This window comes from Alosa pseudoharengus, unplaced genomic scaffold, assembly GCF_046254945.1.
Source record: "Alosa pseudoharengus isolate Yale_2024_CS ecotype anadromous, Long Island Sound unplaced genomic scaffold, YU_APseudo_1.1 YU_APseudo_1.1_scf_13, whole genome shotgun sequence".
Lineage (NCBI taxonomy): Eukaryota > Metazoa > Chordata > Actinopteri > Clupeiformes > Clupeidae > Alosa > Alosa pseudoharengus.
Genome location: NW_027468598.1, coordinates 29,506,973 through 29,533,460, shown reverse-complemented (window position 1 = coordinate 29,533,460; position 26,488 = coordinate 29,506,973). Strand labels below are relative to the sequence as shown.

General features: G+C 40.1%; 1 protein-coding gene and 3 long non-coding RNA genes across 4 annotated transcripts; 3 read left to right on the top strand and 1 right to left on the bottom strand.

Annotated features, from left to right (window-relative positions):
- Positions 1-3,050: 3,050 nt before the first annotated feature.
- On the top strand, positions 3,051-10,464 carry LOC143121243 (uncharacterized). The gene is made up of 3 exons (XR_012986453.1): positions 3,051-3,133; positions 10,083-10,157; positions 10,339-10,464. It is a non-coding gene; the product is annotated as an uncharacterized LOC143121243 (long non-coding RNA).
- On the bottom strand, positions 5,922-7,016 carry LOC143121242 (uncharacterized). The gene is made up of 3 exons (XR_012986452.1): positions 6,997-7,016; positions 6,098-6,158; positions 5,922-5,991 (listed from the first exon to the last, which is right to left on the bottom strand). It is a non-coding gene; the product is annotated as an uncharacterized LOC143121242 (long non-coding RNA).
- Positions 10,465-10,564: 100 nt separating the features above from the next.
- On the top strand, positions 10,565-18,454 carry LOC143122019 (putative ribonuclease ZC3H12C). The gene is made up of 10 exons (XM_076282793.1): positions 10,565-10,684; positions 10,809-11,069; positions 11,408-11,538; positions 12,059-12,188; positions 12,334-12,420; positions 13,955-14,081; positions 14,880-15,010; positions 15,118-15,248; positions 17,906-17,978; positions 18,075-18,454. The coding sequence occupies exons 3-10, from the start codon at positions 11,448-11,450 to the stop codon at positions 18,172-18,174; spliced, it is 870 nt and encodes a 289-aa protein (XP_076138908.1). The 5' UTR covers positions 10,565-10,684; positions 10,809-11,069; positions 11,408-11,447; the 3' UTR covers positions 18,175-18,454.
- A 2,913-nt stretch (positions 18,455-21,367) lies between these two features.
- On the top strand, positions 21,368-26,268 carry LOC143121241 (uncharacterized). Its single transcript, XR_012986451.1, has 5 exons — positions 21,368-22,292; positions 23,021-23,054; positions 23,211-23,288; positions 23,532-23,612; positions 25,896-26,268. It is a non-coding gene; the product is annotated as an uncharacterized LOC143121241 (long non-coding RNA).
- The last annotated feature ends 220 nt before the right edge of the window (positions 26,269-26,488 follow it).

The window sequence follows — 26,488 nt, the reverse complement described above, 5'->3', positions numbered from 1 at the left end:
TTTTTTGTAAGCCCTTTTTGAAATGTATAGGTTTGTGTAATACCTGTAAGTGTTCTCTTAATTGAGTGACTAGTGGTGCTCTTAGACCCAATCATACCAGTCGACATCACATGGTATGTCAGCTGATTGTAAGGCCTACATATATATCCCTTCACCAAATGTGTCCACCATTTGCCTGAAGAAGACCCAGCAGGGTTGAAACGTTGCATTAAATAATTGGGAGTCAAAAGCAGTGTTGCGGACATTATATTTTTGGAATTGAGTATAGTTTTCTTTTGTCCTGCACCTGCCAGGTGGGATGTGCACACTATAACTGTTTGCAGAAACGGCAGACCAACAAGCTCACCTCAACACATTCATGGGACCCGTCATCAGCGAAATCAACAAGGGCATGAAGCGGTAGACCAACAAGCTCACCTCAACACGTCATTGATGTTTATATTTATGGTTCTAAGCAAACATTTTTGTCTGTTTGGAGGACAGACTTTATTTGTCACTTTTGTCACTTTATTTGTTTCCAGTGTACAGACCCTGGGCTGTGTATGAAGACAGTGTTTTTACGGTGTATTCAGAGAATGGCCAGCTAGTGAATCATGAGGAGATATTCCCCGATTGGAGCAAAAAGTGTTACAGCTTAGAAATGCCATAGAATTGCTGAAAGTACCTTTAAAGGTACAGCTACCTAAAAGAATTGCTGACAGTACCTTTAAAGGTGCATGTACATTATATTTGAACCAAGGTAGCTCATCCCTACCTTCAGTATTCCCAGAGAAACTCCACGCAAGGTTTCGTAATTTGTTAGGGGGACAGGCTACTCCCACTTTGTTTGTTTCCAGTTTTGGGGCCTGGGATGCCTACAGAGTTTTTTTTTTTGTTTTGTTTTTTTACACAGAATGGCCAACTAGCGGTTGTGTGGAGGTGATTGCTGAATGTGACAAAAACTGTTATGGGCTTAAAATCGCGTGCAATTGCTGACTGCAACTACTGTAACCATGCTAAATTGTTGCCGCTCTTTGAAACATATTTTACATGTTTGCAACTTTATACTTTCAAAGAATGTATTTTAAATTGACTGGAGAGATAAGCCACTGTACAAGCATATTTAACTTGATGCATTAATCTAGTTAATATAGGACTGCGCTACGCTTAAATAGGAAAACCTGATGGACTTCAGCGCTCCAACAACTACTTAATCTTGCTCATTATCAGCTACTATCCTTTAATGCTACTGAAACTGACTTCACCTTCCTCCTGATGATTAATGATTATACAGACAATGTTAATGTCTGCATGACCGTTATTTTGTGTGATGTATTTGGCATTATTCTTTTTTCTATTCTATTTTTTAACTAAGCAAATTCAAATTCCATACAAAATGGGTACTAAATGCTCCTATAAAGCATGGCCACAAGCACAGTGCATTAGGAATTGATCACCATATTGGTGAGGTCAAGATAAGCATTATTTTCTTATAACAAGATCGTCAGTATTTCTCCTCCAAACAATGTCACAGTAAACCCTACAGTTGTTTGGACCCTCAGCAATACATCTGATAGATATAATACACTAAGGCTCCAATGTCTCTCTTTTACAGCCCCTGCCCAAAACTATTTGGTAGCTATATTTCACACAGAGCCTTAATGCAATAACTGTTACTATGACACAAGATATTACTGTATGTTACCCTAGTTTCACATTACAATGAGCTTCCCATTGTAATGCACTGGAATGCACAGCATTAAATTGTCCAATTGTACTGTAACATGGGAAATGTGGAATGAAAAGACCAGATATTTGTATTCATCTGGCAGTATTTTGTTTATGATCGTATGATCTGTTATGCCAGTTTGCCTCTTGCTTTGTTCAAAATTAAATGTAAATTAAAAAAAAAACTTCATTTCAAAGTTTTCTGATAATGTAATTTCTTCCTGAATGTTGACAGGCCATAGCTATCCAGCAGATGGCAGTATTTGGCAACACATGTGAGAAGCCTTCATACTGTCCACCATAAGGCATATTAGTGAACAGTGAAGATTTACAGAGTTAAACTGAGAAATGCCCTATGCTTATGTCTGTCTAACAAATCAAGTTATTATGACCGCCACGCAGCGAAGCAGCCGAAATTTCCATCAAGGATTCCCGGGACACTGAAAGACCGGGGTACACAAAACTTGGTGGGCATGTAACCCCACATGGATAGCATGGAACCGTCGTTTTTCGTTTTGATCTGTAGCCCCCCCGCTGGACTGGACCCCCCGAAAGGAGGGTAGGGCAGACACAGTTCTCTGTGAATATCTTGAGAACTGTAGGGCCTAGGATGACCATTTTTTTCTGTATGTTTGCCTCCAGGGGTCATGTTAACCCATTTCATGTGCACACATGTGCACAAACAGATACACACGCACACACATACATTCACAGTAATCATACGTATGACACATACTCACACAGTAGACATATGTACGCATGTATGCACAGGCACATATGCAGGCACACACACAAGCACGCGCACACACACACACACACACACACACACACACACACACACACACACACACACACACACATACACATAACATAAACATGTACATGCACACAATTCAAGAATTTCTCAGAATTATGAACAGGCAAGATGGAGGTGGGGTTGTATAAAATGAATTTTACATGTGAAATCTATGAACTAATCATGTTTTGGTACTTGTTGTCTAGCAGATACCAGTGAGACTTGAGTGTGGATAATGCAATTTAGTGAGACAGTTAAGTCATATAGGCCTTTCAGCATGATTTATTTTTGTGGAAAAAATGTGCTGGACTGGGCGGCGGTCATATTTTGTACCGCTCTGCGGTACATCTAGTTTACATATGTGTAATATGCTTTAGATATGTATAATGCCCTTATATGAAATTTTAATGTAATTGTCTAACATGAGTTATGACAAGCTTAACCTTACGACATGACACTAGTACATATTCCCTGGCAGTGAGCCAATCAAATTACCCAATCACAGTCGGCGGTGATGGTGACATAACTGTAAAGGTAGTCTACATTAGTTTAAGGAAATAGCCTGGATGACTATTCAGTTGAACTTTCAGCAAGATCCACTGCAGCTCCGAAAAAGGTGACATTAATCAAGTAAGTTGCTTCATGATTATCAATACAAATAGTTATCAGAAGCTCAGAGAGTGTGTTGTTCTAAGACAGCGGCCAAACTTTGTGGGGCCAGGGACCCATTCCGGTAGAGAATCATAACAGGCTTACTATACTTTGAACTCTTAGATCTAATTGGAACTATATTCTCTAAATTTGTGGCAAGATTCAACCCATGTATTTGCTAGCTGGTATATTCCTAGTTACACAGTAATCATGTAAGTTGTCTTTACGCATGAAAAATCAGACACACACTTGTGGTCAGAAAGTATCGTTCAAAGACGGGCCAAACTTTTTGGGGCCAGAAACCCTTTCCGGGGGAGAACATTTTCCAAGGACCCCCTCGTAATCATGACATGCTTACTATGATTTATACTCTGATGTTACTGGAACTCTATGTATTCCCTGAGGTTGTTTCCAGTATATTCCAGGTGCTTTGTAATCAAACGCGGCTTTAGCTTTGCACGTGTTATAGCTTTGCTTGCTAACACTCCAAAAAACATGTCCAGACATGTCCAGTCTCCAAACATTGTTCTCAGTAAAGTCAGACTTAATAACTATCATCGTATTTGTTTTTTCAATTCAGCTTGTTTGTGTCACTTGACAATGTGGACCACCTCAAAAATTTAATTATGCTGGTCAAGCAGCTAGTCGGCTAATCAGCCAAGCAAAACCAGTAATGATTTGTTGCGCCCTTAGGAAAGTCTGTGATTCTAGAAGTTTCTATCGGCTGAACGTGGGTGTCTGTCTCAAAACTACCTGTTTAATCTTCACATCATTGTGTCACTTGTGCACATCAAAAAAGCAGTTTCTCTTTTCTCTACTCATACCATAAAATCCTATTTAAGGTAAGATATTTAGTTTTGACACATGAGTGAACTGTTGTGCTGAACCATCCAGGATATTTTGGCAAAAGCACCAAGAGTGTTGAGAACGTCCGGTCTGTTTCAAGAAATGAGCCAAAGCAATTGGAAAGGATCTTTGCAATTGTCGTGGCACTGACTCTTTATATGGGAAAGGAATTTAGTTTTGAAGCATGAATGAAAAGTTTTGGGAGAGATATGAACTGTAAGACCGTTTTGCCAAAATGTTTTGAGAATGTAATTTCTGTTTCAAGAAATGAGCCAAACCAATGGAGAAAAACTGTAATACATACAGATTTAGCCATAGATAGAAAGTTAGATACCACATTGTCCTTCGAGTTCTATTAGGTCAGTGTTTTTCAACCTTTTTTGTGCCACGGCACACTTTTGACACTTAAAATGTCCCACGGCACACTAACATCCTGTGTGAAGAAAAAACAAAACATACCATAGCCTAAAATTTAAAATAATACACAGATATGGCCTTATTATGGCTTCTATGCAAGACCTGCTCAATAAAACAAGAGCCCTCTGTTTCATTTGTAGGTGACTATATCTAATTTAATTGTTGTTATGAACTGGATATGTGATGATTCTGTGAATACTGGATATGGGGCCCCCGTTGTACAATGCCTGCATACCACAAATAGTGCAATCATACAATCAATGAGAGCATATGGTTATAAATTCTTTGATGCAACAGTTGCTTTTCTGGACCAGTGAGTGACACTTGGGTAATTTTCTGCGGCACACCTGATGATCTCTCACGGCACACTAGTGTGCCCCGGCACAGTGGTTGAAAAACACTGTATTAGGTGGCATATGTGAACATGGCCCCCATATTGCTTTTCTCCATTGGCCTCCAGTGCTTGTTGACCCCACCATGATGGTGGCGGTATTTACGTACATTCTGGAGCCCAATGCGGTATCTAGCTTTCTAATATCTATGGATTTAGCTGTTATTGAAGTTCCTGTGGGTGCAATGGTAGATGTTCCAATAATTTTGTCTATTATAGTGTATCTGCTGAGACAGGATATGTGAAATCAAAATTGGACCAACTAGATGTACCGCAGAGCGGTACAAAATATGACCGCCGCCCAGTCCAGCACATTTTTTCCATAAAAAGAAATCACGCTGAAAGGCCTATATGATTCTAACTGTCTCACTAAATTGCATTATCCACACTCAATTCTCACTGGTATCTGCTAGACAACAAGTACCAAAACATGATTAGTTCATAGATTTCACATGTAAAATTCATTTTATACAACCCCACCTCCATCTTGCCTGTTCATAATTATGAGAAATTCTTGATTGTTTGTGTTATGTTTATGTTATGTGTGTGGGTGTGTGGGTGTGTGTGTGTGTGAGTGTATGTGTGTGTGTGTGTGTGTGTGTGTGTGTGTGCGCGTGCTTGTGTGTGTGCCTGCGTATGTGCCTGTGCATGGAAGCGTACATATGTCTACTGTGTGAGTATGTGTCATACGCAGTGCCGGCCCAAGCCTTTTGGGGGCCCTAAGCAGAATTTGATTTGGGGGCCCCCTCCCACAACGCAGTCACCTGTGCTTGGCGATAATTGACAACTTCACACTATAATGTCATATTATAAATTAATACAGTGAGGTTATGTATTAATACAGCGACTGATTGTGAACTACTGTCCCCCTGGACACAGATGCATAAGGACCCTCTCCCCCTACCCTCTTTGTGCAAATGTGGGTACAAACGGGTGTGTGTGTGTGTGTGTGGGGGGGGGGGGGGGGGGTAGATGTGATTTCCTGTATTCTGGTGCATTTTTGGGATGGTCAGCTGGAGAAGGGCAGTACCTAAATTTGTTCAGATTCATAGCCTTTTGCTTTTTGACTTATTGGTAGTGAATTCACACAACACATTCACATTCACATTCACACAAAAAAATAGATAATTATTCCTACTTCGTTCCTGGTTTTTAGGCATCTGCAACTCTGCAGTGGACGAACCTGCAATGATTAAATAAATACATAAATAAATTTTTAAAAAACGATGTTAAATGTGTCGTGTCATATTAACAGGCTATGTAACCATTTGCCATCAAGAAAACCTCACCTTCTGGTAGGTAGAGTTAGGTAGAGGTAGAGATGTGCTCCAAAGGACTTCAACAGTGTCTCTGAAAAAAAAAAAATATTGCATAAGTGCATAGTTGATCGAGCAGAATGAGTTTATTTTGCTATCATTACTTACACTCAAATAACAAGCAATTCCACATGTAACAATTCATATTCTATTGGCAAATGAGGCATAATCAAAAGAGTATACTTAATTGCAGTATGGTGAACGCTTAACATGGTGATCTACTGCAGCCTAAATATTAGGGTAGCACCGCTACATCGCTTGCCACTATCTTAATCAAATGTAAATTTATTTTCATCACAGAAGTCTCCCCACCCAACATGGTATATTTTCTCAAACACTACCATCTCTCACCCAAGATCTTAGAGCAGAGCGCACGTACTGTTCCATCTTTGCCTATGAAGCTGGAATGTTACCGATGCCCAGAGTCGCGCTAGTCAGTGGGTTGGGTTGGGACTGGGAGCCTGGGCTTAGTCTGTTGTTGCTATCAGACTTACCACTATGTCACATATTATAGAGCAGTAATAAACTATCAACACTTTCAGGTGCGAAATCAGAAACAATCCCTCTGTGGTAAATTTGCCTTCAGCTACGTTTTCATGTAGCTACTGTAGTGCTAATGTCCACTTCAGTCAGCTAGCTTAATTTACGACATAATAAGCCCACCTAGAGCTAGGGTACATGCTTGATTGAACATCCAAAACAATCCCAATATCCTTGACATCTGAAATACATCTAGATAAATATATATTAATGGGAGACATTTCTCTGTTGATGGCGGAGATTTAGCTCTGGTGATGGCTTATATTAGATCATGACAGCTAGCTAGCTACCTCAAGCACAAAACATACTGTAAATAATCATGCAAAACATACCTGTATCTTGCTCATTTTTCTCCTCTGTCATTTTCTTCGTTCTGTTTTCGGCACCAGAGGGATACGTCCTTTTTTGTGACTTGTCTGAACATTACCTTCTCTTCCGATTGTTGAACTTGATGCAGTGTCTGCACGAATTGTATATGCACCCGAGGTGTCTACTTTATGCGCGTGACTCAAAGGCTGGCAGACACAGTAGCAGTAGGCAGGCATATTGATCATTAAATCATAATTTTCTTGATTTGAATGATAATTGTTTCATTTATTCATTCATTGATGTCACTTGTTTACGTTATTTATTATGTAAAAAAAAAAAAAAGAAACTCGATTGGGGGCCCCCTGGTGGCCAGGAGGCCCCAAGCAGCCGCTTAGTTCGCTTATGCCTCGGGCCGGCCCTGGTCATACGTATGATTACTGTGAATGTGTGTGTGTGTGTGTGTATCTGTTTGTGCACATGTGTGCACATGAACTGGGTTAACATGACCCCTGGAGGCAAATATACGGAAAAAATGGTCATCCTAGGTCATACAGTTCTCAAGATATTCACAGAGAACTGTGTCTGGCCTACCCTCCTTTCGGGGGGTCCAGTCCAGTGGGGGGGCTACAGATCAAAACGAAAAATGACAGTTCCATGCTATCCATGTGGGGGTACATGCCCACCAAGTTTTGTGTACCCCGGTCTTTCAGTGTCCCGGGAATCCTTGTTGGTGTACGTCACTAAATGTACACATAAATTGTTTTATTGTAAGGCCCCCCATGAACAAAAGTACACAAAACTTGGCATGCATTCGGAGGGTGTCATAATGATCCTACACTTTCAATTTCGTGCAGTTTTGACCATGTCAGCCAGAGATAGTGTGATGAAAACAAATAATTTGTTGCTTTTTAATTTTTAACTAGGTGGCGCTATACATGAAATAAGTGGTAATGGGATGGGTTGACATGGCCCCTTGAGATCAACATACAAAAAAAAGGTGGACCTCCTAGGCCAGGGGTGGGCAACTAATTTCCCCAAGGGGCCACATGACAAACTGGGACTGTTGAGGAGGGCCGGACCCAAAATACCGAACTCAAGTCTGAACTCAATTCTGTTCAATTCTATTCTGTTCTTGTATAACATTAAGTAAATCATATGGTTTTGTTTACTAGTCGTAAGAAACAGATGAAAATGTGAGGGAGACAAAGGAAAAACAGCAATATTTAATCTATGTCCACTATTTAATCCTCATTCTCGAAAATGATTTTTTGACATTGACATTTTTTTCAGTTTTCAAAGACTGATATAAAAAAGTACTACAATATCTATATAATTAGGCTAGGTCATGAAAATGTGAAGGAGTCAGTACAACCGATAGGCCTGTGCCACCATTTCATCAACACTCAGCAATATTTCATCATTAAATCATTACCATCATTAAATTAACTCTATGCAGAATTAGACTACGAAAATGTGGAGCAGACAATAGTAGGCTGTCATTAGTTGATCAACATGCACAAAGAAAACTATTTTAAAAATGTAGGCTATGTTTTTGCTTTAACTTTATGCACATAACTGTGATTGGTCAACTCGCTCTGTGTGTTGAGCCGGCTGCTTCAAGCAACCTTTGGGTAGTAGCATCATACTAGTTCACTAACATAAGCTTTGCAAATAAACTCAGACATATTTTGGTTACAATTACGGGGTTATCCGATTGTAAACTGTCTATCTGCCAGTAACGTTTTGAAATGAACACTTCGTATTGCCAATGAGCAGCAGTAGGAGTTCGTTCTAACAACCTTTGCGGTGGTGAGCGACGCAGGCATAAAAGACACAAAACTTTGAAAGTTTTACGCCGACGTAAAGGCAACTGCATTGTGTCGACGCAGAAGCATAAATTCTATTCACCAGCACATCAGTGAGGGTGTTTACGTCGTATGCATCCACGCACAAATGTATGGGCGTACAAATAGCAGTCGCTTTCAAAATAAAAACTATTGACTATTGTTCTTTCACAGACCTTATGCGGGCCGGTCAGGGAAAGCCCACGGGCCGGATGTGGCCCGCGGGCAGTATGTTGCCCATGTATGTCCTAGGCCCTACGGTTCTCGAGATATTCACAGAAAACTGTCTCCAGCCACCTACAGGCCAGTTGGTGTATAGTAACATAAATTAATTTATTGTGTGGCCCCAAATGAACGGAATTCCACGAAACTTGGCGTGCATTCAGAGGGTGTCATAATGATCCTACACTTCCAATTTCATGCAGTTTTGACTATGTTAGGTCACAGATACCTGCGATTACAACACCTCATTTTTACTTTTTTGTGTTTAACTAGGTGGCGCTATACATGAAATGAGTGGTTATGGAATGGGTTGACATGGCCCCTTGAGATCAACATACAAAAAAATAATGGTCCTCCTAAACCTTACGGTTCTCGAGATATTCACAGAAAACTGTGTCTGCCCTACCCTCCTTTCGGGGGGTGCAGTCCAGCGGGGGGGCTACAGATCAAAACGAAAAACGATGGTTCCATGCTATCCATATGGGGTTACATGCCCACCAAGTTTGATCTACCCCGGTCTTTCAGTGTCCCGGGAATCATTGACGGAAATTTGGACATGCGAAAAAGAAAAAGAAAAAAAAAAAAGAAAAGAAAAAAAAATCTGACTAAACCTATATGACCACCGCTTCGCTGCGCGGCAGTCATAATTATTAGATCATTTAAATGACAGAAAATACAGAGATTAGCATTTTTATCTCAGATGTTATGACAGTCATTTTTCAGCAACAAAACAGCATCATGTCCTGTCATAGTCATGAACTGTTATGAAACATGAGAGCATGTCACACGTCAAATACTCTGGTATATAAGAGTCTGAGAGTCATAGTTACCAGTAATGATAAATTAACATTATCAAATCATTGGACATTAAATGGCATATTGCCTATAGACAGGAGGAGAAATGTGGCTTATAATGCTAATATGTGACCCGGTTATGTCAGTGATACAGAGTTAAAGTATAACTACTATATTTGGGGGAATGTGAGAGCATTTCACTTGCTGGGTCACAGCATTTCATAACTAAATAATAATCTGTGTTACAGCATCATGGAAAAATTAGTTCAGAAATTGGATGCGCTGATTGCTACTCCAAGAGCCGGACATGAACCAAACAAAAGGTAAATGTAGTGATGCTAGCAGGTTAAAAAAGGGGTTACCAAAAACTTAACTAAGTTTACGTTCAACTATTTTGGTTTGGATTTAATGGATACGCCTGAGTGATGTCTCTCAATAACAATGTCAAAGCTCAATAATATAAATTATATATTTATATATATATATATATTCTTTCCTCCACAGAATTCTTCAATTTACATTTGTGAAAGATACCTTTATAATCCCTGATGATCCACAGGGTAAAGAGGAACCAGATATTTCCACTCTCTTTCTCTCAAAAAAGAATATAAACAAACCATCTGTTAAAAAATTGGTAAGCCCATTAAATGATGTATTTCATTTTAAATTGACCATGAATTGTTACCAGTCATACAGACAATGTTTTTCCCCAACAATAGGTTTAGGACTTCTTGCCAAAATGGGAGGCATGTTCTAGGATCATACTGGACTTTAAGGAACTTGACCGATTTTCTGAAGAACCAGGAATTGATGACCTACCACTGGTGACTTTAGGCAATGAGACTATAAGGTAAGATACAGAAGACTATCAGTGTATAATAAAAAATGCTATGCAATAAATAAATGCTATATCCTATTCTGAGATACACTTGCTATTCCAGGCAAGTAAGACTGATTTTTGTTTTTGTTTACAGGGCTTATGGAGGGATATTATATATAAACATTGTAAACAAACCTTTCAATCTAAAGAAGCCTAATACCAAACTACTGTATTGGGTGATTTTTGATGTCCGAAAACGTGAACTAATAGACCAAAGACGGCAATGGGTGATTCTCGCTCAGCAGTCCCAGCTCAAGTTTGAGCTCCTCAACACTTTCCATTCCCAGCTCTGGTTCCAGCTCCTGCATTGCAGACTGCACTGGGTGATTCTTGATGCCAGAAAACTTGCACTAAGGTGAGCAATAAAAGAAACTTGGATTGAGCTGAGAAATCAGAAAATAAAGGACTGATTACTGTAAAGGTGCAGTCAGCAACTGCGCATGACCCCACGTTTGTTTTTTATTTATTTTATAACACACCAGAGAGGTAGCTCACCCATCCCTTCAGTACTCCCAGAGAAACCAGTTTCTAATTTCAGACCCTGGGCTGTCTACAGAGACTGGAGGCATATGATTGCTGACTGCACCTTTAAAACATAAATGAGAATGAAGAGGGGAGGAGGAATAATAACTCTGCATCAATACACTAAGTTGATTGTCGATTCCATTCATTCTCTGACTATTTCTCATCTAGTCATGGCCGGGACCTGGTTTACTCCTATCGAGGCATCGCCATGGCTGTCCAGTACTTCTGGAACATGAATCATACAAACATCATTGTGTGTGCCCCTGAATGGATGAAGATGAAACAATGTAGAAGTGTTGGTAAGTGTCATAAGATCAACAATGAATCAAAAAGTTGACATATGCAAACAGATTACTAGAATGCCTTATTTATGTGATCTGAAAGTGATCAGTGATTATTTGACCCGACCCGGGCAATTAATTCAAGTTCATGCCTGTGACAGCCATGTGTCATTTTGCCATATTATGGCTGCAGCCACTAGTACTGGGAGAAAACAATTGCACAGGTCGGGTCAAATGATCACTGACCACTTTGTTTTCTCAGCGGAAGCCACAAAACAGTAACAAAAGTATTTTAAAAGACCCATTGTGTGAAGTTTCTTCGAGTTGGGGTTCTGCACACCCTGTTGAGACTTATATTCCGATAATGACTAGGGGACCATACATTCTCCCTTATATACAGTAACATCTAGCATCAGGTTTAATAAATCATGCTTAGCGGTTTGCACCTTGTGTCATTGTTTGCACAGTTTTGGCATATTGCATACAATATGCATGGAGTCAAAATCACAACTTGTCACCTCTGCTCTTGTCCTATTAGAAGCAATGGGTCTGTTAAATGAATCTGGCTTGAACTACTTCCCATCAATAGAAACACACTACTTGTTTGGACTGCAAGACCATCTACAGGACTTGCTAATCTTCATACCGTCTGGAGCCAGTGAATTATGGTACATTGTGAAATGAAACTGAGACCAGTAATGACATGATACATCATTATGCTAGGATAATTTACCCATTGGAGAGCTATCTCACTAAAACTTGTCATTTCATGATTTGGGTTTTGATAACTAAAGAGAAATCTTTGTCTTCCAGCTTCATGGAGGCACTGGCTAAGAGGATTGATGGCCTTATTGTTACCCAGTTAGATGAGGATACCTTCACTGGAATAAGTAACAAACGGTAGGTAAAATGTCACCACATAACAAGGGGGTGACAGGGTATTTGGGAATAGTTTGCTTGAAGAAACAAATCTTCTCCAAGGTTTAGGGATGGTTCAGGGGTTCTGTTAAACAGTATGAATGCATGGTTATGTATATACTGTAGCCTCGGTTTCTGAAGAAGAACACAGGGACAGGACACAACAGGAAGTGTTAACTAGTGGAAAGTCATTCTCAGATGACATCATCAATCTTCAATCACCCATCTCAGGGATTTTTCCGTGGGCCACTACCTATATAAGGCTGCATTGCCAGAAACAAGTCCTCTGTAAGCATTCTAAAGCGATCCAATGGACCAGGTCCCATGAGGCTAAAAAAAAGGGTTACAATTTGCGTGTAGAGATGCACCGATTGATCGGCTGGTGACCGGAATTGGCCCATATTCACGTGATCGCCCATGACTGTCTGTTCACCTGTTCCATTTTTTAACAGCCATTCTATTATTGAAAAGTTGATTACATTTCTATGTTAAAATGTTCTATTAAAGAAAAGATAGAAAATAAATCTTTGTGTGTGCTGTAAAGTGGTTAGAAGAAATTAAATCAGAATCGGCTAAAATCGGTATCGGCAGGTCAAACTCTATGAAAAAACGGAAATCGGAATCGGCCCAGAAAATTGCAATCGGTGCATCTCTAATCCCGTGCTCTCCTTCAGAGAACTGAGACCTGAGGCATATTCATAACCCAACATTCTCAAGTTCAAGTTCACTCGACGTCAACTAATACTGTAGGAACACATATACCACAGCACGTCACTGGCGATGGTGAAACAGTATTCACCATGAAACTCACCACCGGGGCGCTGTGCATACATGGTTGGTGGTAGGAACAGGCCAACAACTTAGTACAAGCAGGGTACTGAATGCAGTAAAGACTACGTGAACACAGTAACAGCTCCCTGGCACTGGAGGGCGGCCAGCCCAGCAATCATGGCACAGTGGGGGCAGAAGGTTTAAGAACATAGAAACGCCTGGGCATGGCTACACACCGACCGTACCTGTCCGATGCAGGGATGGTCTGGCCGTGTGGAGTAATCTGCCGCCATCCGTACTTTGGGAGTATATGGGGCCTTTAGAAAGGCTGCAAGTAGTTTCCTTGAAAAAGGCTTCTTGGTCAGTTCCAGTTTGAACAGAGACTGGGAGAAGCCAGCAAAGCTTGGGTAGGGGACTTCATAGACCGGTGTGCAGTGGAGCTTTCTCTTGCTGGCTTCATCTTCAAGTTCTAGTTTGAGATCTTTGTGATTCCTGAAGAATGCCAACAGGACTAGTTTCTCACAGTGCAGCCTTATACTGTAGGCTGTGGCCCGCAAAGAAATCTGGAAGACGGGTGATTGGTTAAGATCGATGACTGCCCATTGGATAAGGTCGAGTGAACTTGACTGAAAGATAACTTTTTAACTGATTTGTTCCCCATTACCAATCCCTCTGTCTACATCCCTATATTTATGAGCACAACATTGTACTAAAAGTTGCTGCCCTATGTACCCTTTGCTCACAGAATTATTCAGTTCATATTCACTGACACCTTCATACTACCTAAAAACCCAAAAGGAAAAGATAGGGGAGATCTTCAGACAATACTTCAATCAAACAGTGTTGACGAAGTAGATGCAGTTGCAAAAACGGTACTGTATGTCTATTACATTAAAAATAAATTCCAGGGAAGTATGTGTTTTCTCATACAAGATAGATATTTTGATTTTAGATAGACTTTTTCTAAAAGCTTTTTTCTTCATAAACAGCTCTTTTTTAATCTCATCTTAAAGGTGCTCTAAGTGATGCCGTGCATTTTTTAGGCTAAAACAATTTAAGTCACTTACTGCAAACATCACCTAACCAACCACTAGCTGTCTGTGTCCTGAATACAGTGAATAAACTATTCCAGCAAATCACAGACGAGATGCGCGTTTAGGAGAGTTTTAATTGCACGGGAGCAGCACAGGAGGGAGGGGGAGGAAGTAGTGAGCTAGCTCTCTGTTTTGTTTGAAAGTCAACAGAAGTGACGTTACCCAGCATCGCTTAGAGCAGTGGTTCTCAAATGGGGGTATGCGTAACCCTGGGGGTACATGAATAGAAGGCACTCCAGGGGGTACCTGAGATTTTAAAATATACATATCATTTGCAAAATATACAATAATTTGCAATAAATTTAGTCATGGATTATTAAAATATAAAATGTTCAAAATAGTTTTTTTCCAAATGTTTGAATTTTGTATGTGTTTATCAGTTCCAAAGTTTAATAAATTACACTTATGTGCACAGTGGCACAATGCTCTGTTTTAAGTCTTTTTTCTCAACTAAAAATGCTTTGCGCTGGTTAGGGGGTACTTGGCTGAAAAAATATTTCACAGGGGGTACATCACTGAAAAAAGGTTGAGAACCACTGGCTTAGAGCACCTTTAAGTTGGTCTGTCTACCCACAGATAGAACAACTCAAAAAGACCAGGAAGGATTATTCTTCTATCCAGAATGAAACAATAAATTATGGAATTTACACAAGTGAAGACCACAATCTACCGCGGGTGATCATAGATGGAGGCAATGTGGCTAAGACGTAAGTGTGTTTAACTATGACAATCATTGCACACTTTTTTATAAAGGAAACTTAAACATTTTAGGATTTTTCCAATAAATCCTAAAAATTAATAATTTCTCTTTCAGTCATGGCCTTAACATAGTCTACTCATGGCGTGGCATCTTCCTGGCAGTTCAGCACTTCTTGGGAAAAGGTCATCATGACATTAAAGTTTATGTGTCAATCTGCAGGAAATACTCCAAGTACACAATGGACGGTAGTTTTTCTCATTATCCTTTCACACACAATCTACAGAGGCTGGGAACGGCTTACTCTGACTACTGCAAGATTATAAAATATTCATTAACCATAGGAAGTAGTAGCACAGACCAAGTTTGATAAAGCTGGAAAGTGGCTATTTACACCTGTTTCCCCTGATCAATAAGTTACATTGCTAAAACACAAACAACACCTCCATTTATAGTAGGCTAGATAACAAGCTGCAACCCAGTTTTAATTAAAAAATTACTTTCCTACAAGATGATTAAATAACTTCTCAGACAGAGCCCAGGAACTGTCTATGAAGTGGACAAATCTATGTTTACACTTTACTTGAAGGTATCTACGAGTGACATGACACTGTCAAGAACGTGTCATAAACATTGTAAACAAGTCATAAACGTTTATGACATTACCCTTCTGTGATTAAGTGTTATTCAGTTTTTGTCATGACAAGTTACAGTAGGGTTAGGTTTAGGGTTATGACAGTGTCATGTCACTCTTATGTAGATACCTGTACCTTCAAGTTAAGTGTTACCAAATCTACTACAAAAATGTCAGTAACACTTTACTTGACGGGTTAGTTCATAACACATTCATAGCAGCTGTCATAAACTGCACATAAAGCATTCATGACTGTTTCATGAGACATGACTCAACATTCATACCAAACCTTTCATGAATGTGGAAGACAGAACGACGACAACTTGTCAAAATAAAAGCCCAACAAAACCTGAGTTTAACACTGGGAGGTGAACTAGCCTACATTCAGCTGACCCATATTTGTGTAACATGGATACCATTCATTTAATCTCTCCAGCCTTTGTAAATATTCATGAATATCTTATGAAGTCTACATCGAATGTCACTTTACTATAGGGTCATTCCACGTCAATTCAACCAGGGCCCACGCACTTAGGTCTCAAACAATTCTGAAAAAATTACCAGGTGTACCTATGTTACCCAGGAGACACACTGTAAAATTACTCTTATGTAAGATCAATACTTTCCAAGATACAGCCAGTTTCACAGGGGGAGGGGGGTGTCGATTTTGTTCGGCCTCTTTTTTTTGTCAAAGTTCACAAGCGCACAGCGCAAGAACTAAACCATGTAGGAGGCTCAAATTTTGCATGCTCTGGTACATAAATAGGAATAGTATGTAGCAAAATCGTCACATTTGGTCTGGATAATCCTGCATGGTCATAGCTGTCCCTCAAAGTTGATACAAATTTTATTGGAGTTTTTGGCTGGGCTCTGTTTAAGCCTTCAGAAGACATATTTGTACTCAACATAGGCTCTTGATTTATTTTCCTTACTGAGATAAGTAGAAACACTCTCAGAAAAAACAATGAACAGAAAATAAATTCTGTTACAAGTCTAAAAAATCATTTTGGTTCTCATTTTCAGAGCTCCCAAACACCTTGTGGGAATATACAAAGATTTTTTAAATTTCTCCATGATCTTTTCTTTTTAAAAACACCAATTTGACTTGTCTTATGCAAATCTTTCTTTTTCACTTTCCACCCTGAACATGGGCAAAATGCACCATTGACATCAATATGTTTTGTGTAGAGCTACCACAGGTTACTCTATACAACCACAAGTGGCAGTGTGGTGACTCTATATAAAACATATTGATGTCAATGGGGCATTTTGCCCATGTTCAGGGTGGAAAATAAAAAAGAAAGATTTGCATAAGACAAGTCAAATTGGTGTTTTCAAAAAGAAGGGATCATGGAGAATAAAGAAAACATATTTAAAAAATCTTTGTATATTCCCACAAGGTGTTTGGGAGCTCTGAAAATGATAACCAAAATTATTTTTCAGAATTGTGAGGTCTGCTTTTCAGACCCTGAAGGGATTTATTTTCTGTTCATTGCTTTTTGTGAGAGTGTTTCCACTTATCTCAGTAAGGAAAATAAATCAAGAGCCTATGTTGAGCACAAATATGTCTTCTGAAGGCTTAAACTCGACACCCCCCTCCCCTGTAAAACTGGCTGTATCTTGGAAAGTATTGATCTTACATAAGAGTAATTTTACAGTGTGTCTCCTGGGTAACATAGGTACACCTGATAATTTTTTTCAGAATTTCTTGAGACCTAAGTGCGTGGGCCCTGGTTGAACTGACGTGGAATGACCCTATACAAGTTGTGAAGTATTTGATTGTTGGACTTTTATTTTGACAAGTTGTCATCGTTCTGTCTTCCACATTCATGAAAGGTTTGGTATGAATGTTTAGTCATGTCTCATGAAACAGTCATGAATGCTTTATGTGCAGTTTATAACAGCTGCTATGAATGTGTTATGAACTCACCCGTCAAGTAAAGTGTTACCAAAATGTCCCCCAATTTCAAAATCATTTCAGTTAAATGGCCTGTTGTCGGTAATACTGCAACCTTTACTTTAGGACAAGTTATACATTCTGTATTTTAGAAGTGATTTTATAGGCTTAAAGAGACCGACTGAAATTGCTTTCCTCTATTTCGTGTCACACGTTGCAGAGGGTAGCCTACCTACGCACTAATATGTTTTGGTCAAATGTGCTCTAGATATTAAATTATATTCTCTCTGCCATTCCCAGGCTACACTGACATGCTTTGACTCAGGTTTGTTTTTAGAAATGTATAAACATGTGGTTATTGTTTGTTTGTTTAGAATATAAACTTCAAAAGCATCTGAAACATTACTGTCATATTGTCTACGTTGATTCTACAACTGACGATGATTGGTAAGTGAGAGCTTTCATTAGAATCAGATATAAATCCCACATGACATTTTCACCTCTCTCTCTCACTCTCTCTCTCTTTCCAAATATCCATCTTAGCCTTATGCTTGATGATGCCAAAACCAATAATGGATGGATTGTGACAAACGATGAATTCAGAAATTATAAACAACAAAGGAAGGATATGAAAAACAGGTAAGGGAAATCCAACAACCCTTTAATTAAACCATCATACAATTAAGATGGACTGTGACTGTTTACTGTGGTCCTACACCGATGCTGCATATGAATCAGTCTATAACATACATGGGCAACATACGGCCCGCGGGCCACATCCGGCCCGTGGGCTTTCCCTGACCGGCCCGCATAAGGTCCGTGAAAGAACAATAGTCAAGAGCCTAGCATAGAGATAATGCATGCAAATCAATATTGTTGTTTTTATTTTGAAAGCGACTGCTATTTGTACGCCCATACATTTGTGCGTAGATGCATACGACGTAAACACCCTCACTGATGTGCTGGTGAATAGAATTTATGCTTCTGCGTCGACACAATGCAGTTGCCTTTATGTCGGCGTAAAACTTTCAAAGTTTTGTGTCTTTTATGCCTGCGTCGCTCACCACCGCAAAGGTTGTTAGAACGAACTCCTACTGCTGCTCATTGGCAATACGAAGTGTTCATTTCAAAACGTTACTGGCAGATAGACAGTTTACAATCGGATAACCCCGTAATTGTAACCAAAATATGTCTGAGTTTATTTGCAAAGCTTATGTTAGTGAACTAGTATGATGCTACTACCCAAAGGTTGCTTGAAGCAGCCGGCTCAACACACAGAGCGAGTTGACCAATCACAGTTATGTGCATAAAGTTAAAGCAAAAACATAGCCTACATTTTTAAAATAGTTTTCTTTGTGCATGTTGATCAACTAATGACAGCCTACTATTGTCTGCTCCACATTTTCGTAGTAATTCTGCATAGAGTTAATTTAATGATGGTAATGATTTAATGATGAAATATTGCTGAGTGTTGATGAAATGGTGGCACAGGCCTATCGGTTGTACTGACTCCTTCACATTTTCATGACCTAGCCTAATTATATAGATATTGTAGTACTTTTTTATATCAGTCTTTGAAAACTGAAAAAAATGTCAATGTCAAAAAATCATTTTCGAGAATGAGGATTAAATAGTGGACATAGATTAAATATTGCTGTTTTTCCTTTGTCTCCTTCACATTTTCATCTGTTTCTTACGACTAGTAAACAAAACCATATGATTTACTTAATGTTATACAAGAACAGAATAGAATTGAACAGAATTGAGTTCAGACTTGAGTTCGGTATTTTGGGTCCGGCCCTCCTCAACAGTCCCAGTTTGTCATGTGGCCCCTTGGGAAAATTAGTTGCCCACCCCTGGTCTATAACATCACACAGTGGAGAAACCAAGAAAACCTTTGTGACTGCAAGTACAATATAGCCATATTGATATTTTGATCAATATTCATAATACTACTCTGCAGTATTAACAATTAGATTATAATATCTAACATGGGTAATGCTTTAGAATAACATGTGCTTATTAGGTATTAACAGTGCATAATAAACAGTTAACAATTCATTACTAACAGTTAGTTAACTGTTGTTATCCTTTAATAACATTAACGATTAACATGCCGCTTGTAAGTGTTAATAAGCAGCCTTTTAAGTTACTTACAAGCATATTTGTTAACAGTTAACATGCAGCTTGTTAATGCTTGTTAATGGTGTATAAGACAAAAGAGGTGGATAACTAATATGTATGTATTTACTTATAGTAAATTTTGCAGCCCCCAATCTAAAGCGAGGACCATGTAGCCTATAGTTCCACAAGCCCGATCTTCTATCTCTACTGTATCTATCTAGCTTGGTTTAGCTGTGAGATATGCACCTTCAAAATTGCTGCAGCAAGGTCAATTGGTAGAAATGCTTGTCAAAAACGGAGCTGGATGTGTGGATGAATGAAGCACAAATATGCTTTACTATGTTAAGCATGCACACTGTTTAAAGTTAGGCTACACGGTAAACTAAACTTTTTCGGGCTGTATAAAGTTGACCAAGTGAATATACAGTAGGCTGTTAGGCGTGAATAAAGTAGGCTAGTTTGTTGCTCCAACCCTTCCAACGTTAATGGGGACGAATGTTGACATTTTCCCGTATTTTGGGTGAGAAACCCGGGAAATCTCCCTTATTTTCAATGTTCAATGTTGACAGCTATGGAACGAAAGAAATCTGGCGACAGAAATCAACAATCAAACAAGCCACTTTGATTTTTTGCTGTTTTCATGAATACAAAAGTTGGGTGACCCCCACTCCTAAACAAAAAAAGTTGGGTGACCCTCCCCTCAACAAAGAATAAAAAGACATGACCCTCCCCTATTTTCCAATGGTGGCCCCTTCAATAAATAACGAACAGTCCCTAAGCACATGTTATTCTAAAGCATACATGGGCAACATACGGCCCGCGGGCCACATCCGGCCCGTGGGCTTTCCCTGACCGGCCCGCATAAGGTCCGTGAAAGAACAATAGTCAAGAGCCTAGCATAGAGATAATGCATGCAAATCAATATTGTTGTTTTTATTTTGAAAGCGACTGCTATTTGTACGCCCATACATTTGTGCGTGGATGCATACGACGTAAACACCCTCACTGATGTGCTGGTGAATAGAATTTATGCTTCTGCGTCGACACAATGCAGTTGCCTTTACGTCGGCGTAAAACTTTCAAAGTTTTGTGTCTTTTATGCCTGCGTCGCTCACCACCGCAAAGGTTGTTAGAACGAACTCCTACTGCTGCTCATTGGCAATACGAAGTGTTCATTTCAAAACGTTACTGGCAGATAGACAGTTTACAATCGGATAACCCCGTAATTGTAACCAAAATATGTCTGAGTTTATTTGCAAAGCTTATGTTAGTGAACAGTGTTGGGCAAGTTACTGAAAATTAGTAATTAGTTACAGTTACTAGTTACTTCTTTCAAAAGTAATTCAATTACGTTACCAATTACTGTATATTAAAAGTAATTAGTTACTTGAGAAAGTAACTTTTGAGTTACTTTTAAGTCTGCTTTTAAAATGTCAATATGAACAGTACTGAACAGTCACACACACAATAAACCTAATTTTTGGACCTATTTATTGTAGTTTCAACGGGCCTTCAAATCAATAGCCTTGTGCATGAGTTCTCAAACTTTTTCCGACCCCAAAACATTCTACAATGCATTAAGGCCTCCCTGACCTTGTTTTGCGCCACCCTCACCATCTAGGTGGTTTGATAGATATGTACAGTACACTGCCTACTGCTTGCAGTAGTAGTAGTAGTATGCATGGTGGTGCACTGACACTGAATTCTGCAATATAGTAATAAGTTATTTTTATCATTATTATTGCAATCCTTCTGTAGGCTACATGGAATGAGTTCAATGGGATGTAATGTGAAACAATGTTAAATGGCCTATTTTCAAAGCAGTTATTGTCTGCTCACACACACATACAACCGGTTATCCTCATCCTGCTTTGAACACAGTTGTATTATATAGCATTTTAAGCACCAGCAGTTTGGGAAAAGCCTGCGCTGCACAAGTGCTGACCTACCGAAATAAGTTCTAATGCATCTGAGAGTTTGGGATTGTCGTGCACTATGCAGAAGGTTACTCTTCAGATGATAAGGTGTTCCAGAGAGAAGTTGCATGTTCCATCGCAGACAAATGAATCCATAACACCATGGACGTCAATTCCGATGTAAACATACTGTGCAAATAACTCAAGTCGCTTAGGCTATTTGGAGGTTTCTTTATCTGGTAAGTGAAATCTGCATTTTCCTCTCGAGTTAAACGTGTGCTTGCTTGTGTCAAGGCTATATATAGGCTACTGTAGCCTATTGGTGTTGTGGCGTGGCTATGTTGTAAGAATGAGAAATTGATATAACGAGGCTTTTGCGCAATACGTGGAAAAATACTCTAATTAAGAAGTTGAAAAATACTGATTTTTGATTGGTTTAGTTTTTCTGAATAAGGCTTTCTCTCCCTCAGGATTCTGGCAGCAGTGTTCCTCGACACGCTCCAATCCCGGCTCCTCGCCACACTCGAGTTCAGGCTCCTCGACACGCTCCAATCCCGGCTCCTCGCCACACTCGAGTTCAGGCTCCTCGACACGCTCCAATCCCGGCTCCTCGCCACACTCGAGTTCAGGCTCCTCGACACGCTCCAATCCCGGCTCCTCGCCACACTCGAGTTCAGGCTCCTCGACACTCTGCAGTCCCTGCCTTGGCGCTCTCAAGCGGGTAAGTTCGGGCTCCTCAACGCTTTCCATGGCATCGGGTTGGCAGTTAAGTACTTCCAGAATGAAGGTCAGCAGCTAATGCAGCCAGGCAGTTACAGCGCTACACTCTGGGGGCATGTACATGGGACCTCACGGACATGCCCCAAGAGTGCAGGGTTGTAGCTATAGCAACTCGAGCTAGGTAAAACCGATTGTTTTCGGGGGTTTCTTTCATACCCACAGTACTCGGTAACCTCAAGAAACAGAGATCTATGTGAAAACTCACCGGAGTTCCTACTGGAAATTTGTTCTCTGCATTTTACCCATCCGGGGGTAGTGTACACACATTCATACACATACACATACTCACAGAGCAGTGAGCTCACTAGGAGCACACCCACACTAAGAGCACACATACACACCCGGAGCAGTGGGCAGCCCTTAATATGGCGCCCGGGAGTTGGGGGTTAGGTGCCAAGCTCAGGGGCACCTCATACAGTATGTGGATGTGGAAGAGGGCCGTTCAATCACTCCTCCCACCCACATTTTCCAGTCAGGGATAGAACCGGTCCGAGTCCCTAACCAGTAGGCCACGGATGCCCCCACGTTATGATATAAACACCATTTAAAAGATACAGATACTACAAATGTCATCCAAATAACTTACAATTATAGACTCATAAACATGTGGTCATGTCACTTGGAATTCTGTTGTTGCGTGTTACCTAAACATTACGTTTCTTCTTTCAGATTTCAAGGAAACCACATCCAGGTGCCACATCAGGTAGGTTTTACAACTATACAGCCAACACCACACAGATTCTTTGAATATTTATTCTTATTTATTATCCATTGACTTTGATGTAATGGATAATGATATCACCTGAATGATGCGTTATGCGTAAAGTAAATAGTTTTAACCCTGTTTTCTCACCCTCAGGCTCTTGACTACAGTGACACTGACGCACCAGTAGTGTTTGATCATGGAGAATGGTCTATTAACACACAATCTACCAAGGTATGTGAGGCATGCATACTCACATAGTTAATGCTTTATCTAAGATGGGCAAACATTTGAGGTGGGGGATACTTTATTTTTACTTATTTTAACCAAAACGAGAAACCACCTTTTTGCACAAAATGTTCCACTAACGATATCACTAATCTGATGACAAACAGGCGAGAAATGGGCTGTTTCGTAGGCTACTGGATAGCATCCACAGCACAGTATTGCATTTTAACCATAATTTCTCCCCCTCAGGAGGCTGTTGACGACAATGATACTGACACAACAATAGTGCACGACCAAACAGCAGGGAGCATGCCCACACCTCCCACTGAGGTATATCATACATACACCAAGTTCCCTTTAGAGATGCACCGATAGATCGGCTGGTGACCGGAATTGGCTGATTTTCACGTGATCGGCCATGACCGGCGGTCAGTCTGAGACATGCCGATTTTATGCCGGTCAAATGCACTCGCCTGCTGCAATTGTAACACCCAGCTGAGTTTGCAAAGTTTGAAGAAGCTAGCAACCAGGCCAACACTCAGGGCTGGACGTGCTACACAGAAAGCGCTAATAGGCTTGAGTTTTTCTATGCAGCGAACGCTGTGCTTTGCCATATTGCGTGCTACGTAAACATCGCTCATCACCGTCCATCCCTGCCACTAATTGCGTGCCCACAGCTGAACCACAAGTGCAGCTGAACGGAGATAACCGATTGCGACATTAAAAAGAATCAAAGTTTAGGTATCATAGGCTACATGATAATAAGATGTCAACAAGCGGCGACTTACAGTAGCCCTATATAGTTCTACTCCACTTAAAAAAAATACTAGAACTATTTACTGCATGTACACTAGGGCTATGCCTCGCAGATTGAGAAGTGGATGTCGTGAAAGTGAACAAACGATAGCCTATTAGAAAGGCAAACAAAAGTTAAAGTTACTTTTGACATTGTAGCCTACAATGAAGAAAACTGATGCTTTGAATACTGAATCAGCTGTCTGTGAAAGTTTCTATAGCCTAATTGATGCATTTAACCGGAATTTGGATTTAAGTTTTTCACCGCAAAACAGACGTGCGCTGTTTTCATATGGTGGAGCACCTAATCGCTATTATTAGCACTTCTCCTCCCCTGTGTTTGCGTGATAGCCTACTCCCACTTTTCCCTCGCCCTCCCATAAATTCATCAATGCATATGAAAATATGTTCCATGGTAGCATGTTCAAATGTATCATGAAAATTTCTCTTATATCTTTAGTTGGATATTGGATGTGAGAAGAAAAAAATGGATGTTCCATAACAGTGCATTTATATTAGTAGTCTGTGAAATGAATGTTCCACACTGTAGTTGGCATTATAGCATATGGCATTATAATTACACTGGCATTATAGTTTGATACTGCAGCTGAAGTTAGACTTGAAGAAGAATCTGTCTAATCACCGGTTCCATTTTTTTAACAGCCATTTCATTATTGATAAGTTGATTACATTTCTATATTAACATGTTCTATTAAAGAAAAGATAGAAAATAACTATTTGTGTGTGCTGTAAAATGGTTAGAAGAAATGAAATTGGAATCGGCTAAAATCGGTATAGGCAGGTGAAACTGTATGAAAAATTGGAAATCGGAACCGGCCCAAAAAAATTGCAATCGGTGCAACTGCTCGCAGATGCAATGGTAGGGCATAGCTTCACAAGTCCTTGTGTCAACTAGTGGCACAATATTGGAAAGAAGTGTGTGTCTGTGTGTGTGTAACGGATGCCAGCTAGCTTAGCTGTGCTTGTGGAACGTTGGTAAACCTCACTCCCCGATGCCTCAAGAGTGCTGCTGGCATGCAAGCCAGTAGCCTGGACTATTGGCTCAATTGTTAGCGCGCTCGTCTCCCGATCCGAGGTGCTGCTGTTCGCGGGTTCGAGTCCGGGCGTGTGCAGGGCTGAATCGCACAGGTTCAACACAACGCAGGTTACATGTGCAGTATGCAGTATGTGTGTGTGTGGGGTGGGTCTATGTTTAAATGTTTTGATGAGGCTGGCAAAAATGTTATGTGTTCAAAGCAGAATTTTGCTTACAGTAAAGCAATCAATGCTTGCTGCAAGGAGAACCAGTACCTGTTTTCAGACATGTCCTCCGCATAAGCAGATCTTTGTCAAACAGATGTCCGACCCTTCGGGTGATTAAGATATGATGCTTACAGTACATGCGGCCATTATGTGTGAACGATACCGACGCACAGAATCTCTGCATGATTCAACAGGTTGAACGTGGTTGAACACGTACATGAACAGAATCTCTGCATGTTCTTTGCTTCATTCAGACATGTGCTCATTTACATAATGTCCTTCCGAAATACTAGAAGGGGAGTAGTGTAAGATCCGGATAACTTTGGAGTTCCAAATGTCCGGTTATGTTGTTCAGATATAAGACCCAACCGCTTGATATCCGCCGAACATGCGGACTTACACCTGTGTCTGAAAGCAGCCAGTGACTGGGTAAATAGTAATCAGGGGACTGTAAAAGAAAGGGTTACCCAATATTGCTGGTAGTAAAAGTAAGTAGCTTCAGAAATGATTTGCAATTGCAAATGGTTTAAACATGTTTTTACTCAATGTGCACAGATCCATCAAGACCCACAGATTCCGGCATCCGGCAAGGTGTATAACTACGGAAAAGCGATTGTCCAAGATCCTGAGGACAAGCTTATGCAGGAACTAGAACCAGCACCCTAAGGAGACTCAATGGCTGAACATCATCCCTATCCTGGCAACTGAAAACTGCAATGCCCCATATCAGTGGTTTTCAAATGGTGAGGTGGGCACAGCTGCCCTTATGTACCCTAAGGGGAGGCTCACATTCACCCAATTTGGAAACCCCTGCTCCATGCTCTACCACAAACTATAGCAGGACAAAATGAGAGGGAAAAGAACAATAGAGCCACAGCGACAGCAAAAGAAAAGTGAGTTTCAAAAAAGATGGGATTTGATTCTGCCATTAAGTCCCACATCATATGAAATAATATTTCCTCTTCTATCTGAGTAATAAATACCCAACTTGTCAAACTTGTCCATCTTTGTTTCTCTGCTCTCTGATGTCTGTCTAACAAATCAAGTTATTTAAATATGTGTAATATGTGTTAGATAGGTATTAAGTACTAACACTGTCAACTTTTGCTTGCTCTAAGGATTATTTGTACGCTCTGACTGTGAAGCCC

Bases quoted from the DNA above. Each gene is read 5' to 3' on its own strand.
- LOC143122019 (XM_076282793.1), top strand. From the start codon at position 11,448: ATGGCTGTCCAGTACTTCTGGAACATGAATCATACAAACATCATTGTG. The intron at 12,421-13,954 runs GTAGGTAAAATG...CTTTGCTCACAG, and splicing joins ACTGGAATAAGTAACAAACG to AATTATTCAGTTCATATTCA. The intron at 15,249-17,905 runs GTAGTTTTTCTC...TTGTTTGTTTAG, and splicing joins CTCCAAGTACACAATGGACG to AATATAAACTTCAAAAGCAT.